The sequence below is a fragment of the Grus americana genome, chromosome 1 (genome assembly GCF_028858705.1).
Source record: "Grus americana isolate bGruAme1 chromosome 1, bGruAme1.mat, whole genome shotgun sequence".
Taxonomy (NCBI): Eukaryota; Metazoa; Chordata; class Aves; order Gruiformes; family Gruidae; genus Grus; species Grus americana.
The window spans coordinates 68265428-68283489 of NC_072852.1; the positions used below are offsets into that span (position 1 = coordinate 68265428).

General features: G+C 47.6%; 1 protein-coding gene across 2 annotated transcripts in view; it reads right to left on the reverse strand.

The window, feature by feature from the left end:
• The window catches only part of SLC6A12 (solute carrier family 6 member 12), a 51083-nt gene that overhangs the window by 8294 nt on the left and 24727 nt on the right, over positions 1-18062 (reverse strand). Inside the window, exons 10-15 of one of the 2 annotated variants that reach the window (XM_054846177.1) lie at positions 17826-17938; positions 16976-17113; positions 15432-15534; positions 9072-9172; positions 7977-8147; positions 2021-4654 (exon numbers count right to left, since the gene is read on the reverse strand). In XM_054846177.1, coding sequence (XP_054702152.1) covers positions 4511-4654; positions 7977-8147; positions 9072-9172; positions 15432-15534; positions 16976-17113; positions 17826-17938 — 770 coding nt within the window. In that variant the 3' untranslated portion in view covers positions 2021-4510. Of the gene's footprint in view, positions 1-2020; positions 4655-7976; positions 8148-9071; positions 9173-15431; positions 15535-16975; positions 17114-17825; positions 17939-18062 lie in introns of those variants that run through there. The other variant, XM_054846188.1, reaches the window with a different exon arrangement.

Genomic DNA, 18062 nt, shown 5'->3' on the forward strand with positions numbered 1-18062 from the left:
GCCTCTTCTTGGAAATATAATGAATATGTATATTTTGATTCTATATAACCTGTGTATCGGTGATTACCTGGCATGCACGTTGGGTGGAGCTATCCCCCGTGCATCCAGCGCTGCAATAAAGAATGCCTGCCTTTTAACACTACATTGGTGTTACGAGGTTTATTCCCGGATTTCGGTGACATTTTGAGAGCCAAGCTCCAACCAAGATGAAATGCCACTGCAATTCTCCTCCCTGCAAAAAGCTGACTTGAGGGTTGGAGTCATGAAAATTGAAGATATCCTGAAGGTGAGAAGAAATACTTATTACTTCATGCTGAACAAAGGTAGAAGTGCAAGAATTGCTGAGTCCTCCAGAGCCTGGATGGACCCTCCAGGGCCAGGATGGAAAGGGCTCCCCAGGGCCCCTGGGCCGTGCAAAGGACACCAAGTGCAGGGGGCAGCAGTCCAGCCAGACCAGGAATCATAGAATCAAGTAGAATCAATGAGATCATTGAGTCCAACCGTTAACCTACCACTGCCAAGTCCACCACTAAACCATGTCCCTAAACACCACATCTACAGGTCTTTTAAATACCTCCAGGGACGGTGACTCAACCACTTCCCTGGGCAGCCTGTTCCAGTGTTTGACAACCCTTTCCATGAAGGAATTTTTCCTGACATCCAATCTAAACCTCCCCTGGTGCAACTCGAGGCCGTTTCCTCTTGTCCTATCGCTTGTTACTTGGGAAAAAAGACCGACACCCACCTGGCTACAACCTCCTTTCAGGCAGTTGTAGAGAGCGATAAGGTCTCCCCTCAGCCTCCTTTCCTCCAGGCTAAACAACCACAATTCCCTCACCTTCATTCATCTGAGGGAAGAGGCTCAAGAATGACACATTTCTCTTTGGGAAAAAGAAACTTGCCAGAAAAGCAAGGGAAGTGGCTTGTTTGGTGCACACAGCGATGGACACAACCTCTCTGCTAGGAGGGTGGAAGAGCAGTGGGGGGAGTGTGGCAAGCAAGTAACTCTTAACAACCTGTTTGGCTTGTTTGCCATTTGTTTTATCTTTTTTCAAATTTTGTCCAGGACAAGTTTTCACCTATCATTTCCTTCTTTTTCTTTTTTTTTTTTTTTTTTTCCATTTGCCACTGCTGAAGGAAGAAGGGAGGGAAGGCTGAAGGGGAAGGAATGGGAAAATTTGGAAGGAAAGAAACAGAGAATGAAGAAAGGAGGAGGAAAATACAGACCTTTTGGCTTGATTTCTTCCTTTACAAACTATTTTCCTGGCTTTCCCTTCTGGAGAGAGGGGTGAAAATGGCCTTTTTAATGAAAAAACCCTGAAAACCCAGAAGTGGTAATTAGGTGCTTAATGGATGTCTGACCTTTCTTTTATATTCAGTGTTTTTCCTCCAACCAGGAGGAGCAGCACAGTATGGCCGCCTTGTAACTTCCCTTGAACTTTAGCTTCAAATGCCTCATATCTTGGCATGTTATCAACAATTTCAGGGGAAAAAGTCTATCCCTCCACTTCATACCATCCCTTCGATATTGTATTTACACCTTTTGGGTGCACAGGAAGGGAGCAGTTTCCCATCAGACTCAGAGGCCTCCAGAAGTGCCCGCTTCCAGGGGCTGATGGAGACCTGTCAGATCTGTCATATGCATGCAGCAATGACTGAGGTGTTTGCATAAGTTTAGCAAACCATTACTTGGTCTCTAACTATGCCTGCATGCTGTGGGGTCTCATAGGAAAAGACAGCCGTTGGTGGCATTTTCCCCTGTTCCCCCAGCTGGGTGTACCTGGGTCACCGAGCTTTCCCTTAAACTTCCTGAGACTCTGCCAGTCCCATCCAAAGCATTGGGATTAATTTCCTCATCCTAGGAATTTTGTAATTGCTTTCAATGGGGACAGCAATATCTCCTTTGACTTTATTAAAATATGCTGCTTCCCGGCAGAGGTGGGATGCTGCTATCAGATTATACATAAGCAACAGAGGAACTCGTTCATGCAGTATTTATTTTCAATAACACAGCTCCGCGTTCATGCTCAAAACTGAAAAGTGATTTATTTCTCTAGGATTTTTGCAGTGTTATCCAGCTACCTCAGAAAAAGGAGTGAACACATTCCACGACTTCCCTGGCAGTACGACACTACCTTACACCTAAAAGGCATGGCAGCAGGAGCAAAGGGATTAAATGCCCTGGCAAGGGTCATACAAGAAACCCATGCTAATGCCTAAGACTGAATCTGAATGGCAAGTCCCAGACCTTTAACTTTCTGTTGCTTGACGAAGAGAAGGCAGGTTTCCTTCTCAAACCAGTACCACCATTCTGACCGTGGGTACTGCCAAGGCAGCTGCAGCCTGTGCCTGAAATCAAACCGCTCGTGCACGGCCCTGCCACAGCTCCGAGCGTGGGGAGGCAGCCGCAGAGCAAGCACCCGGCACCCTCCCGAGGCTGGTGGTTCCCCCAGCTGATTGGGCTGTGCCACCCTGGCACTGCTGCTCCTTGGTGGCAGCTGCACGTAGAGACCCGCTGCAGGGAGCTGCTCCCCCCACCAAATCGTGAGCAGCACCGCTGGGAGGGAGAGGAAAAAACACCAAAATACTTACCACGAGGCCTGACTGCAAGCCTGTGGATGTTAAGCACTTCCTACAACTACTGCTGCAATGTAACATTCAGCTCTATACAAAAACAAAAATAAAATAAATGGTATCTTATGTGTTATTGCAGTCCTTTGCAGGGAACAAGAAAGAGGTTTGCCAGCTATCTCTACCTTTTACAGTAAATCATCTCCAATCAAGTGATAATGTCCCAGAGAGGTACAAATTTTGCTACTTGACTTTCAGTGTTCATTTCACCAACAGTTTTTAGTTTTCAGGTTTTAAAGGAAAGGAAATTAAATGGGGAAAAGATTGCCCTATGCTAATTCACCAGTTAAACTCACAGGAAGCTGCAAAAGATAAGGTTCCCATAGCAATTGGAATAGGTACTGCATTGCACAGATGAGGCCCAATTTTCCCGCTTACTTTCAGTGCTGGTGGTTTATCTCCACATAGCACAGGGAAAAGCAATTACTTGGAACGAGGAACAAGGGAAAGGAGCCTGTGGCTTCTCTGATTCCTTCTAATGGCCATTCTCTGGTGTGGTGTGATGCGCCACTATTGCAGCACAGCCGTGCGCTGGCACGTATGCCCTCGACCACAGCAAAGCTCCTGCGGGGATCCTGCCGCTGTCTTTTCCTGTGGTTTTAACTGTGAAATCCCGATAGGCATTCAAGCAGGCTTTGGCAGGGAGTTTTACAACCCCAGCCTCCACAGGACAGAGCTGTGTGGCATCGCACCAAACGCCGCGTCCGAGCGCAATCCCTCCCAGCCATCGCCTAACATTCATGACTACGCTGGCAACGACAGACCTTTAATTTGATACAATCTGGTTCCAATGAACCCATCTTACCTATTAATTATCAATTTATCTTGCCTGATTATTGCACCCAATTATGTCTTCCCCATCCCCTGAGCAGTCATCTGCAGCAAAGTTGAGGGAGCACAATCCTTCTCCCACCCTTGCCCTGAAGCTACTCTGCAGCACAGCTTCAGGCCCATCAACTCCTTCATTAATTCCTCTACAAAATGCCCCAGCAGTGCAGTTAAATTTGTGGGCGTGCAGTCCCCAGGGTCTCATTTCTCCCTGCTGTGTTGCAGCTCATTTTTTTTTACCAACTGCTCTGGGACTTTTCCTGCACTCCATGAATTTTCTGAAAGAATTGTCAAACATTCATCTATTTCACTCTTGAATGTGTTTTCAGTGGGTCGTGTAGTTTTGACCATGAGCAAGTCCCCTAGATAGCTATTCCTCACCCCTTTTCCATCCTGACACTGCCTTGAGATCCATCATCAGTAACTATGGTTGCATGGAGCACTGTGTCACTCTTTTCCCTTTCAGTGACAACTGAAGCCGTAACTACTAACCCTGCAGCTCCTTTTATCATTGCCTATGATGCGTTCCTGGCTCCCTCTCCCTCGTACGTAGGTGACCTAGCAATGCACCTTCCATTGTCATCCTCCAGCTTCTTATGTACTTCTGAGACAACTTACTTATTCCCTGCGCTAGCGCCCTGTCCTTTTGTGCCTTTGCATCCCCAACTTTGCTCCTGCACACCGTTACTCTCTGCTCTGTCACCACGGTGGTTTCCCACTCAGCCACTTCTTTTTTTTCCTTTTTCTTCTTTTCTTTTTTTGTTAATACATTGTTTTTCTCTTCCCCACCAGTGTCAGTACTGGAGCACACTTCTAACAAAAGTGTGCTGCTCTCTCCCCAGCTGCTGACAGGGAGAGCTGTCCCCAGGGTGTCAAAAGAAACGCTGTCCCTGGTGGGTGCAACCAGCTGGCCGGAAAGAGAGAATGTCCCAGATGCTTCTGTCTCAGACGTGAAGGAGAGAAGGGAAGAGCCCAGGAGAGAACAAAAAAACCCACTTTGGGAAGGAGAGAGCAAATCAGTCCAGGGTACGGAGGAGACATCCCTTGTGCCTTAGAAGTGGGTTTCTCTCTCTGTGATGCTGAGCACCTGCTGGACCGGGGGACACCATCCCTTGCGCTTCAGTTCAGACAAACTCGCCACGTGCTTCTTGGGCTGCGGCAGATCCTCCGCTGGGGAAATCAGCTGTGCTAGCCGCTGCGGAGAGGAAGTCTCTGTTAATTAAGCTGACAAACAGACACCCAATAGTGATCCACAACCATTGCTGGGGGCAAAGGCATCTAGAGAGCTAATGCTCCCAGCTATCCACTCCTCTCCCACCAAATGGCTGTGGAAGGGAGAAGAAGGAGAGCAGGCTCGCTTTAACTGCTCTTAATGACAATTATTCCACCTCTGGGCTGTGGACTGACAACCCAACGTACAGGGCTTCTCACAGACATGTTTCCAGGAGGAAGGATGCTAGTGATTAGCCCCACAGACATTTTCTGTGGCCATGGAAAAAACACCATAAAGCCTCTTTTTTTTTGATTTTTTTTTTTTTTTTTGTCTCCCTGTGCCAAGCTGCTGTGCTTCCCGTTGACTTTGGTGGGAGCTGTGGGGCCTTCCAAATGGTCTGACCATCACAAAGTGCTGGGCATCTCCTGCTATAGCGTGAAACAGAGTGGCAGGTGATGCCTATCTCAGGGGCACTTCCCTGGTAAGGCAGTCCCTCTGCAGACTGGTTCCTGCCCCCAAACTATCCCAGCTCCCCTCTCGCAGCCAGACCAACCGTGACAGTGCAGGCAGGGGCTGTGGGGCAGCTGCCTGCCCTTAGCTGCCCCGTCCTCTGCAATGCAGCCAGTGCTGCAGGCTGTTCCACACACATGTATGCTAGTGTTGTCTCAGCTTTGGGGCAATTTTTCCTTAAAAAAAATGCAAAGAACTTGGAGCTCTTTGTGCAAAAGGTGCTGGCCTGCCAAGACAGCTGCTGTGAATTTCTCGTCTTTCTCATCTCAATTTTGAAGCCCCTCTGGTACCTTCCTGAGTACCTAGGCTCCTCCAAAAGCCAAGTAACTTGCGGTGTCCTGCAGCCATCTGCCCGGCTCCGTGGGCCAGTGTATCACTTCCCTGCTGAATACTGACTTTCACAGTTACTAACTTTTTCCATCACAAGCTGTTCAGGCCAGTGCACACTCCTCCCTTGCAGAGTACAAGCAGAGCAGGCAATTCATCCATGACTCATTGGATTAATTTCAGTACTTCCACTCCTTGTGAAGTGCCTGCCAGAATCCCAGATTTTGCTCATTTATTCAAAACTATTTGCCCCATGATTTCTGAAACTGGCCTTGGCCTGCAGCTACTCTGTGAGCAGTTCATTGCGAGTTTTCAGTCTTTGGAGCTTGAGCTGTCTTAATCAGACGCGTTAGGAAACAACATTTTTGTTTCTTGGTCAGTCAAGTGTAACAAGGGGAATCAGTTTGTTGCAGTGACTGATCATAATTACCAATTACAAAGTTGCTTTCAGTGAATGGTTTGCAATATTCAGTTGAAAGGCACTGTTCGTGGAAGCATCTGTGTCAGGAAATTAATTCACTACATTTCTGGGATGTGACTGGAAAAAGGGAACAGGTATATTTTGAGAAAACCTGTTTTCAAAACAGGTGCAACTATTCCAGAAGGTATTGTGTGGTTGGCTTTGATTCTCCCATGAATCAACCCAGGTTTAGCAGGCAATTCCTTCCTGCTTCCCTAAACCACATCCATGGAAGTTTCTTCACACTAATGTAACTGAGAACTCCCTGGAAATTACAACTAATATCATTTAAACCAGGGCAAATACAAAAACCCTCCATCTGAAACTGGCCAAATCAAATCCTTGGATGTGCTGTAAAATAAGCATTAACACTACCCGCAGCAGCATTTCAGTCCAAGGGCTCAAAGCACTTTGCAACAGGTGAGAAATATTGCTTGTTTAGCAGGCAGGACATCTGGGCAATTACTTCACTGACAGCTCCAGGTCCTCATTTAGACATATGAAACCTCTGAGCTGTGGGGAGTCAGACGTGTTGTCAGCCACCCAGTCAAACTCTTCAAACCAGCCATGGAAAAGGAGAGATGCATTGCCGCTAAATGGCCCGGAGCACAGGAGAGGGCTGTAAGAGGCAGGACTCAAGGTCTGAACTTGGAGCAAATCATATCACAGCACCTCGGCACAAGATTCACCTGGAGTTCCTCGTATTGGGAGGTGTACAGCTCCCAGTGCTCTCCCAACCTTGTCATCTCTTCATGGCCACCAACGGCAACCAGGAGGCCCAAGGGCCAAAGACAGCTAAACAGGAGCTATTTCATCGCATCAGACTTCTCCTCCACCTTCCTGCCTGCATGGCTTATGCCCCTCTCACTGCTTCACTGAAGACTTTCTTAGCTACCACTTCCATCTGGGCATTGCACTCTATCTTCTCCTGAGCCTGAGATGGGCATTAGCCAGCTCTGCCACAACTCCTGTCACTCCCTATTAAGTCACATCTCCCAGCCAGTAAATAAGAGCTCCACGGGCACAGATTCACCTTCCCAGAGGCAGTGGAGCCAATGGGGACATCCTGCACCCAGCCCATCACTGGCTGTGTTGGCAATGCAGGGTCCTCTTCCCCATGACCCCACAACATGACTGTCACACCTACACCACAGCCATAGAGATATTCCCATCCCCTGTTAACCCGCTCCCCTCCCCAACCAGCCGCAGATGAGCCTGCAGCCAGTCAGAATGGGGAAAGACCAGAAGAGAAATTGTGCAGAAATTTACATGCACTGTACATCACTCAGTTCCTTCTTCTGGGTGAGGTGGGGTGTCATCTCTGTGACACCATCTTCCTAAGTGCAATTCTTCCTAGGACAAGGGCAAGGTGCCTTCATTGAAAGAGGACAGGCTTGGGCGTGGCACAGGGTAACCCATTGCAGTTCTGTGAGCATGTCCTCTTTAATAACTACGGGTAATTTCTTCAGAGAAAATAACACAGTCCCGACCCAGGATTAAAAGGGGAGCAAGGGCAAGGGACAAGAAGTAAAGGCAAAACAGATCCTGGTTTTGCACCTGGTTTGCACTGACAGCAGTCAGTAACAGAAGAGGAGGCAAAGGTGGTGGCATGCCATCTTTACTTACATGAGCAGTGGCACCACCTGAACCATAAACCAAACCAATCACTGTGGCCTCGAGTAGCCCATGCTGAGGCGGTCCTCTGCCATCCAGTGGAGCCAGTGTTAGAGACGCTCTGCGTATGTCTACATATTGCACCAAGCATGGTGGTGCAATATCTCACGGAAGACTCTGGACATTGGATGAACACCCTGGGAGCTCGGCTGAAACTCTTCAAGCCCTCCAAATTGCCAACAAGAGCTACAGGACATTCTGGGGAAGGGTCATCCTCACCCTCCCCTGCATTCTGAGAGGAGAAATGTGCCATGTGCATCTTCCCTGGGGCCCTTCCCATGAGCCGTCTGGGGGAAGCAGCAGCAACTCGCCCGGTGACCACAATCTCAGTACCTGCTTCAGGGGTCCTTTGGTTTTCAGGAGGATGAAGATGGCGTAGAGAGGAATGCAGACCATGGAGGAGAGTGCCATCAACCAGCCCACCACGTAGCCCCAGAGTGGGTAGACGTAGGAATTGTTGTATTTCAAGGGTGTGTACTTGATCAGGGAAAACAGGAAGACGGCCTGAGGAGCAGAAAACACAGACATAGCCAGAGCAAAGGGAGAAGCCAAGCCGTGCAGCCTGGTCACCTTGCAAGCACTAACTGGGTGGCAATGAGTGTGTTGTCTTGCATGAGCTAGCATGGACCTTGCTAGCTGCAGTGAGGCAGAATTTGCGCAAGGAGTTATCTCAGAGCCCTCCAGAAGTACCACATGGGTACAGATTTACCACTCTTGGGGCTGTCTAGCCACAGAGCTCTCAGATAATTTGGGCTGGATCAGGCTTGCTTTGAAAATTTTCCTGATACTCAACTCCTGCTGGAGCCCGAGGATATAGGACTAGAAAACTTTTGTGTGCTGTAGCTATAGATCCCATCTGTGTTCCCACTGAGGTCAAAGAAAACAACTTTCAACATCAGATGCAGGAGCAGAATTTGGCTCAGAAATCATGCAAAAGTCAGTGGAGCAAGACTGGACACGAACTCAAAATGTGCAAGAACTTGCCTGACTTAGGGTGCATTTTCTTTAAACACGGTCGTCACAGAATTTTTAATAGAGATTTAATAACATAGAAAGCAAATGGCCATGGAAAGATATTTCTGAACCATGGGAGGTCACAAGAACACAGGCTGAAGCAAGTATTTCAGAACAGGGCAATTCTCACTGGTCTTCTATTCAAAAGTAATTTGAGCCAACCTCTCCAGGCTTTGAGGATACATTTCCCTTTGCCTTCACAGTTAGCAAGTGGCTTTTCAGGCTCAATTAATTTTCCAGGCAAATATAAGGCTTTACAAAGGAAATAAATTGCCACCTTAGCTATGGATAACCTTCTGCTTCTCTGTAGCAGTTTGGAAAAAATTACAGCAACACCTTGAAGACAAATCAGCCTTTTCTACTGAGAACCCATGGACCCATAATAATATGCCATGTTGTCATAATTGCACTTACCAAACACAGACCCGGGGTGAACACTAGCCAGCATATCTTGATCAAGGGCCACGGCCGGAAACCAATCATGTCCTCAACGTTGTCGTAGAAGCGGTTGGCACCTTGGCCACCAGCCAGCATAGAGACAAAGTCAGAGAGGTAAGATCATTGTTGTTTCCTTCAACCACTGTTCACATCAGATCCCAACTTTCTTTATCCTCAGTGCTTAATCCTAGCAAAAACGCAGCTATCCTAATAATATAGCAGCAGGTAATGGGCTTTTCTGGCATTGAAAAGGCCTGTCTCTGGCTAAATACAGATGGAGGTTTTTAACTTCAGCCATAAGTTATCAGAAAGCTTGACACAGAAGAAATGCCCTGTCCCTCAGACAGCAGCAGCTGTGAGAGGATGCAGCCCATGTGCCACTAAGAGCTGGTACGGACCAGCAAGGCAAGGAGGGGTGCCTGGTTTATAGGTCAGCAAGGGAAAGCTCTTGCAGGTTGAACACATGGGATGGTGTGAGCCCAGAGTGCTAAAAGGAACAGAGTGGCGGACACCAAACAAAACCCTCTCTTTGTAACAAGATCGCCATACCAGGGAAGCCGTGTCAAGAATACACACTGAGCATTTCTCCTGTCATCAAGAGCCTGCTTTCCGCAGAATATTTTATTTTTGGCATAAACCTAGAAGACCTGGCAATCCAAAATCTGCTGGAAACCAAGTATTCTATCTGCAAGTGCTGCTGTACTGTCCAATGGGAGCTGTTCTGTGGATGCCTGATCTCCTCCTTCTTCTCTCATTAGTTTCACTTATTAGATTATGTTGTTCACAGTATGTGGGACCCACCTGAATCTCATGGTGCACCAGAGTGGGATATACCTCTGAAAAGTATCTAAAAGTCCTGCCACTATCCATTGACTCATCCCAGCCCAAAGCACAAAGAGGAAATGCATGCAATGGTATGCAGAGGAAACAGCATAATGCAGATGGACTTCAGCAGGCCTTGTAGTAAGCTCTAAGATGTCTTCAAGGAACAAGAGTCTAATGTTGGCCAAAAAGAGATGTAAAATGAAGAAGAATCAAAGTTGTTCATAAGAAGCCCTAACTTCTTCCTAACTAGAGCTAACCAGAGGTGCTATGTCAGACTGCCTCAAGTAAAATAGAGTAACAATATTAGACAAAAAAATGGAGCTAGATTGTCCATGGGTTACCAGTTAAGCACCTCTGGGATGAAATCATACCATATTTGTCTTACTGAAGTTTAATCACAGTGCTTAGCTGATAAAGAAGGGCTCTGCCTTTAGGGATGTTCATCCCGCTGTGAATTCAAGGTCATGCCACAGTTCCCACCTGCGAGCATGATAAGACCTCACTTCTTTGCATCTTAACACTGGAAGGCTGGGCAAAATATGTTTATATATCCTGGAGGACTGGCCAGACTTGCGAGTGTTTGGGGTTTGGTGAGTTTTATTTTGGTTCATGTTTTTTATGCCTTAGAATTAAATTGCCGTATTATGTTTCCTTTAAATATATGAATTCTAGAAAAGGACATTATGTGTACTTTTCTTTTTTGTAATTCTTTGCATTATTTTCTATATCCTATGACTAATGTTGCAGGAAATCTCTTTTAAACCCAGCTGTTTGAAGTATTTAGGCTGGGGAGGGCAGGTTGTTTTAACACCTCATGGTTCCCACCTTGAGTTGGCAAGTTAACAAGTATCCTCAAGCAAAGATAACAAACAGTGGCATATCAAGGGACACGTAGCCTTTTATGGGAGCCCAGCCTACACCAGAGAACAGAACCCCAAAACTTCCAAGCTGTAAATACCATGAGGCTTCAGACAGCATTTCTGAAAAGATACTGGGGATGAAAGGGAGATGGTGTAAAAACTTATTTTGCCAAAAAAGCCAAAATCTTCAACAGGGTGAAAAAAAAGGAGAGAGATATAAATGATGCGACTTGCAGTTTAGAATATGAGCATAGCACAGTCTCTTATACCATACAGTGTTTCCACAGAAACACAGTGTGATGTTAGACATGTGATGAATAAATTCATTCATAATACAATTTTGTGGAAGCCAAAGTTTTGCTGCAAATTTGGCTCTAGGATCTAGTGGAAGAGACATAGCAATTAAAGAAATACAAAGATGCCAAACAAAAAGAAGGACAACAGACACCCATCCTCCACCAAGAAAATAACCCAAAACTTTTGTTGTTAGTTATGGTGTGCCTCCACCTGTCCTTATCCCTATTCTCTGTAGTACAACCATCAGGTCCTGCATTTCCACAGCCACTGCGGCAGTCAGCAGGTGATGTGATGAAACACAATGGAGATTGACATGAATGTCCTCAGAGAGTATATAAACGGGAGGTTTTACACGTTCTACAGTTCACAGGCAGATGAAAAAGTAATCAAGCTTAAGAAGTCATCAGAGTTCAATCACTCAGCATTGGCTTTTTGAGCAAATTAGAAGCTGGAGGGCCCGTGCAGTCCCTCTTCCTTCCAAGCACATTAGAAGGATTAGATAAAGCTCCTGCAGAGAAAACCATATAAGATTTCCCCAGAGATATTTTTGTTGGAATGAACAAAGATGTTTGCTCTTATCCCAAATATCCCAAGACAAGGAAGAATGGTATGCAGGCACAGGACAGTTATCCACATGTGCTGGTACCACTCCTTTTGTGCTGACCAATCCCATAAATTTCACATGAACCCAAGCAGAGATTTGCTTACATCCTTATGTCTTGTCCTTATGGAACCGTTCTCATTTTATGTAGCTTATAACAACTGCAAGTGATACCTAAACTGAAAGGGGCAAAGACTTTATTTTATTTTTACAATATCCAGAAACACTGAGTTTCACAGATCTGCTAGTTTGGAATCTATGAAAAAGCCCTCCCTTTTAAATCTTTTCTCCCAAGCTGTATTTATTTGCATTCATCTACATCAAATTTCATCCACAGGATTTCAATAGGTGATGATCCCGGCTGTATGCCATAGTGCTAATCTTGTATCTGCTCCCTCTCTCTCTCAAACCCGCGGCATCGACACCTGAACCAAACCTGTGCAAAATGCCAGCAGCAGAGGCATTGTGGCACTGCAACAACTGTGCACCCCTTGGGTACCAGGTGCACAGAGCAGGCCCCTTATGGTCCATAAATAAGCGTGTAAAATTGCCTGTAGCCGGTGCATCCGAGAGGATAAAGCACACACAGCCTGAGAAAGCCCAACAGGCAGGATCCAGGCAGAAGGAGGCTGCTGCTTCTGGTAGCCTCATTGCATGTGAGCAAGAAAGCGAGAGAAAGACTTATAGCAGCACAACATGGATTCACCCTAGGGCCACCCACAGGTACCCGCTGGCATCAGTTTGCTTTAGCTTTGTAAACAGTCCTAATGGTTTCAGCCCTGGCTCTCCTGCGGTGATGGAGGCACTCACTTTCTCCTGGAACAGCTAAGCCTAATGTGCATGCTGTGACTGCCTGGAAGATATCCTCCCTGCAGCACGTTTCGGTGACATCATGTTGTGAATCCCAGTGCTCAAAACCCATGCCCGCTTATATGAGGGCTGCCTGTCCCAAAGTGGAAGAGAGAGAAGAAAGGAGGGGGGAAAAAAAACCCAAATGCCCTCCAGCACTCCTCTCTAGGGAATGTGACCAGCAGGTCCGATGCCGCGCGATCCTTTTGCAGAGAGCAGTACGCGAGGAAATTCTCAGATCTTTGCGAGAGCAGCTGCCTGGCAGCAGAGGGAAGCTGCCAAGTGGTGGGTGGTTGGCGTATGTGCTGGGAGAGGGGAAACTCAGAATGCATATTTGTGTTAGCAAAAATGCTGTAATTCTTCACAGTGTAAGCAAGAGGCTCAGCCCTGCCAATTCTGAGGCCAGGAAAAAAACCCACATTAATTGGCACCAGGCACTTTTTATCCACTAAGATGCCCCACCTTGGCCCTCTGACTACATCTCAGACCAGAATCAGTCCATGGATGCAAAGCAGACCATCAAGAGGGTAAAATCCCGCTGTGTGGAGTGGGGCAAATGAACCTGGGGGCAGGGGGGAAGGGCCATTCCTCAGTCCCCAGCTGCTCCGTCCCCCCTTCCAGGCTGCTGGGGCAGCATCACCACTCCTGCTGCTCATTGTTGGCCATTGCTCCTCTCCATGGATCATCAGAAAAGGCACATGGCCTGTGTGACTGTAAAAATGCCAGGGGTGTTCTATACATTAAAGCATAATTCAGCTGAATGTAACCGAGCATGGTGATGATGAAGCCCTCTCGCAGATGGATGGGAATCTCCATTCCCCTGGGAATCCCACAGGGACTGGGTAGAAGGCGACTCCAAATTAAAATCTGGCCAAGATTTGGTATTGCAAGCTCCCAGGTGAGCTTCCCTTGCAAGACCTCTCTCTAGAATAAATCTGTCTTATAGATCTGCTTGTCTTGTATTGCCCCAAGGTCAAGCCCAAGCAGCTTGACCATCGCATTTCAGTAAAAGAGGAGTCCATCCAGACTAGCAGATTGGCTCCTGCTGTACATAAAGCATTGGGAGAAGCTGATAGGCTTTTCATCAGCAAATGCACTACAGAAAATGTAACCTCTATAAAACTGTAAGCACCAAAGAGAGCACACAGGGACTGACTGTTCACTGTTGCTTCTAAAATAAGGCACGGGTGGCACCAAATGAAATTAGCAGGTGGCAGATTCAAAACAAGGAAAAGAGAGTGCCTCCTCACACAATACCTGACCAAGCCATGGAGCTCCTTACTGCAGGATTTTGTGGATGATAAATTCTTACCTGAGTCAACTGGAAAAATTAATGGAAGAGAAATACATAGATTTTACTTCTGGTTCTGGAAATCCCTGAGCAACAAGCTGAGCATTGCATCTGGCTCTGGGACAGCACAAGAAGGACATGGACCTGTTAGAGCAGGTCCAGAGGAGGACCACAGAAATGATCAGAGGTCTGGAGCACCTCTCCTGTGAAGACAGGCTGAGAGAGGTGGGGTTGTTCAGCCTGGAGAAGAGAAGGCTCCGGGAAGACCTTATTGCAGCCTTTAGATATATAAAGGGGGCTTGTAAAAAAGACAGAGAGAGTATTTTTACCGGGACTTGTAGTGTCAGGGCAAGGGGTAACAGTTTTAAACTGAAAGAGGGTAGATTTAGATTAGATATTAGGAAGAAATTAATCACTATGAGGGTGGTGAGACACTGGGACAAGTTGCCCAGAGAGGCTGTGAATGCACCATCATTGAAAGTGTTCAAGGCCAGGTTGGATGAGGCTTTGAGCAACCTGGTCCAGTGGAGGATCCCTGCCCATGGCTGGGGGAGTGGACTAGAGGGTCTTTAAAGGTCCCTTCTCACCCAAACCATTCTACGGTTCTGTAATAAGTTGTTAGAAGCTGGAAGAATATTCACAGAAAGTAATATTGCTAACTTTTCTGCTATTATACTCTTCCCTGAGCATCCAGTTCTGACCATTGAAAGAGATACTACGTGATGATCATGCCTGCAATCTTTTCCTTAGGTGAGGATGGCCACACTGCTTGGTGTAGCTAGGAGCCAGCAGGTGCGTGATTGTGGGATGTTGAGGGTCTGGTCTAAGCCAGCATGTACTATAGCTTTGCATGAGCCTTACAGGTACTGAGTTCCTGAAGCTCCATGAAGCTAAGGAGAGAGAGCAGCTGCTCTGCTTCACACACAACTGGACCCTCTGCCTGAAAACCACCAGCCTCAACACGAGCTTCAGGGAGATGAGCTACGGCCTGTGCGCTCAGGCACCGTTCAGCAGGGAAGAGATCTCCCGTAGGATATCACAGGATACTCTTCTTACTGCACAGGCTAACAAGCGGTTGGTTTCCTTCTAATGGTTCATGGAACTCAGTTTAATCCTACTGCTGAGTAGTTTAGTTACAGACTTCACTGGAAACCAACGCAGTCCCTCCCATTTCTTTTTAGGAGTGCCATCACAGCCCATGCAAACAGGAAGTGTGTGTGGTCACAGAAGTAACGCACAGCAAGTCTGCATCCCAGCATTTTCTGTTAAATTAACTGACAGGACTAAACTAAAGGCACAATGTAGGCAGATGGTAACAGAGACCAAAGAACAGCAGTCACTACTCTACAGCTGATTTTCTAATTCAAAAGGCAGATGGGAAGAGCAGCAAGGTAGTTCGACATGAGGAACCTTCAGACAGGGAAAAAAACATTCCTACTCTAAACGTGGAGCAATTAAGACACATGGTGAGGAAACACAGTGGAAACCAGACAAGAAAGAAGGTAATTACAGCATTTCTTTGCCACCTAAGTATCTTTTCTATCCACTCCCACTTCTCAACCACCCATCCTTGCCTTCAGAAAGAGCAACACAGGGTTTTGTCCTCCACTTACCATATACCCATCCTACACATATGACTTCAAAAATGGCCAGGAAGAGCAGGCATGTGCCACTGGCAGCATAGTAGTCAAAGAGCTGGAAGATGTACATCCCACCCTGTTGGAGAGGTAGAGAAGAAAGAGTCATGGCAGGACTATTCCATGTGAGGGAAAAATGACTGAGGCGAGCAGAAGAATAGCAGCAGAAACACTACACCTAGGGCAGGTGGGAGAAGGAGAAGAGCCTTCTCTTGAGGTTGCCCCCACTCTGTCCCCAAAAGACAGTCAGGCCTGGTGGCAGGAGAACATTTCATGCCCATTTTATGATACTGCTGGGCTAGGCTGGTTTCTGTGTTCATAGGAGCAGGAGCCAGTTTGTTTGCTTGTTTCCAGCATCATTTCAAAATGCCATGTAGCAGTGCAGAACTCTGCACCCAAGAAATTTGGATCCTGAAGATCAGGACATTCAGATACCTCATTTTAGCTGTATCTATCTTTACATATTGCTCAAGGTCCTAGCCCTGCAATGGCAGAGGCATGTGGCTTCCCTGCTGCCTCTGCCTTTGAGCTGAGCCCTGCATAGTTGCCATCAGCTACCTCTACAGGTCATGGTGAATGACTCCTCTCTCATACTTTCATGTGCTTTCTCAAAGAGAAAGCCCCTCCAATACAAGTCAAGCAGATGCTTTCGAATAGTGCTGAAGGGCTCTAGACACTGCTGGAGTAGCAGAGCAGTTACCCCTTCACCCCACCATGCATGAGGTGACATCCTGCAATGATGGGAGTAGATGCCTCCACGTAAGGGCCATGCAAAAACCATGGGAACCCTTAATGAAATTTCACTCAAAGGTCTCTCGATCGCAGTGGGAGCTGACTTCAGCAAATCCCTAGCCAGGATCCTGTTGGAGGATCATTCAACAGTGCCTAAGAGGTTTAGCAGGAGTTAGCTGTCACTACACAGCACATGGAGGCAACACAGAGGGGTGCTAAGACCCCCGCCCAAGCATGTGGTATGCACGCACAGCGCAGCACAGCACACCGCTGTGCAGGGAGAGGTGCTTTGCTATGAGCTGCAGAGCAGGGCAAACACCATGCGCATAGCATTGCACCGGCACAGCTCTGCTGCTTCTGGTCCCGGGGATCACAGGCTCCCCACGGGCTCAGGCAGGGTTATGGTGCAGCCATTATCCCCCACCTTCCCTCCCACTGCTCTGCTTCTTGTGGAAAGCAGCCAGCAAATGATCGCTGCCCTTAGAAGAGCTTCTGCTTGTGTAGCTCAGCTTCTTTTAGCCCCCAGGCCTGGTATTTGCACAAAGTTGTATGTCAGGCAGCCTCTCTGGGCTGCGGGACCGTCTCTCTGTAAGGCTCAGTTATGCAGCAAGTACAGTAGCATCACGCAGGGTAAAAGCAGCACCAGCTGTGAGAGACACCAGCGAATGCATTAGAAATGCAGGATAATTAACAGCATCAAGTATGAACTTGCTGTCTCTCCCCACTCCTCCAGAGCAGTCTAGCAGGGTTTCTGGTGCTCAGCTGTACCCTAGCTACTCTTTTCTTACCTCAGTGATCAGCAATAAGCCCAGCAGGTAGCATATGACTGCAATGGCCAGGATCAGCAACTCCCGACGTCCCTTCCTCCGAAACGCTCCCGGGAACATGTCAATAAGAGCCGTCACCATGCTTTCCACACAGACAAACTGCAGAAGATGACAGGTTAGAAAAAACAGCGTCTCCCCTTCCCCAAACACACATTCCCTTTCACTATCCTTTTTCCCTCCAGCCACCAAAATCCTTATTTTTTTGTTTTCTCTCTTTGTCTGTCTTGCTTCCACCAAGGTTCAGCTGCAACTTCTAGGGACCCAAACACAGCTCGTTTAGATCAGCAAGGCCACCTCTGGAGCTGCCAACCAAAGAGGTTTAAAGTAAAGCCCCATGTTGGGGGGATGAACTGTGACGCGTACAAGGAATTGCCTCAAATCCAACACACCAATGAGCAGAGCACACAGGGATTTCTCTGGTGAGATGCAGCTGGAGAAAACAGCCCCATTCCCCTTCCCAGACTGCCCTGCTCTATGCCAGGCTTCAGTCTGCAGTGTGCAAGGTTTTGGTGCTGGCACAGAGGTGGGAGGGGGTGCAGCTGTGACACCCTCACGTACACACAGGGAGAAGGATAACAAACAGAGGTGCCAGCACACATAACCACTGGCCTCCCGTCGGCCCTGGCTCTGAGCTCCCACAGTGTGAAAGTGCTGCAGACAACGTGGAGAATGTATTTGAGGTACCAGCAAACTTGGTACATAACCACCTTATGAGGTACATAACCACCTTATCCTTTCCCATGGCCTTAGGGAGTGCTCAGGGTGGGGACAGGCACTTCGGTGCTAGATGAGCAGGGGGCATTTTCTGTACCTGGCTGTCCAGTCCCAAGAAGATCAGCATGAGGAAGAAGAGGCAGGACCAGAGCTGAGACACAGGCATCATTGTTACTGCCGTTGGATATGCTATGAAAGCCAGGCCAGGACCTGCCAACAGACCACAGACCACAACATGGTGACACATGGTGCCTGCCACCACCACCCTACAGCACAGAGTGAGCCCACACACTGCTTCAAAGCTCATCTCACCACAGCTCCCTGCCCACGCTGG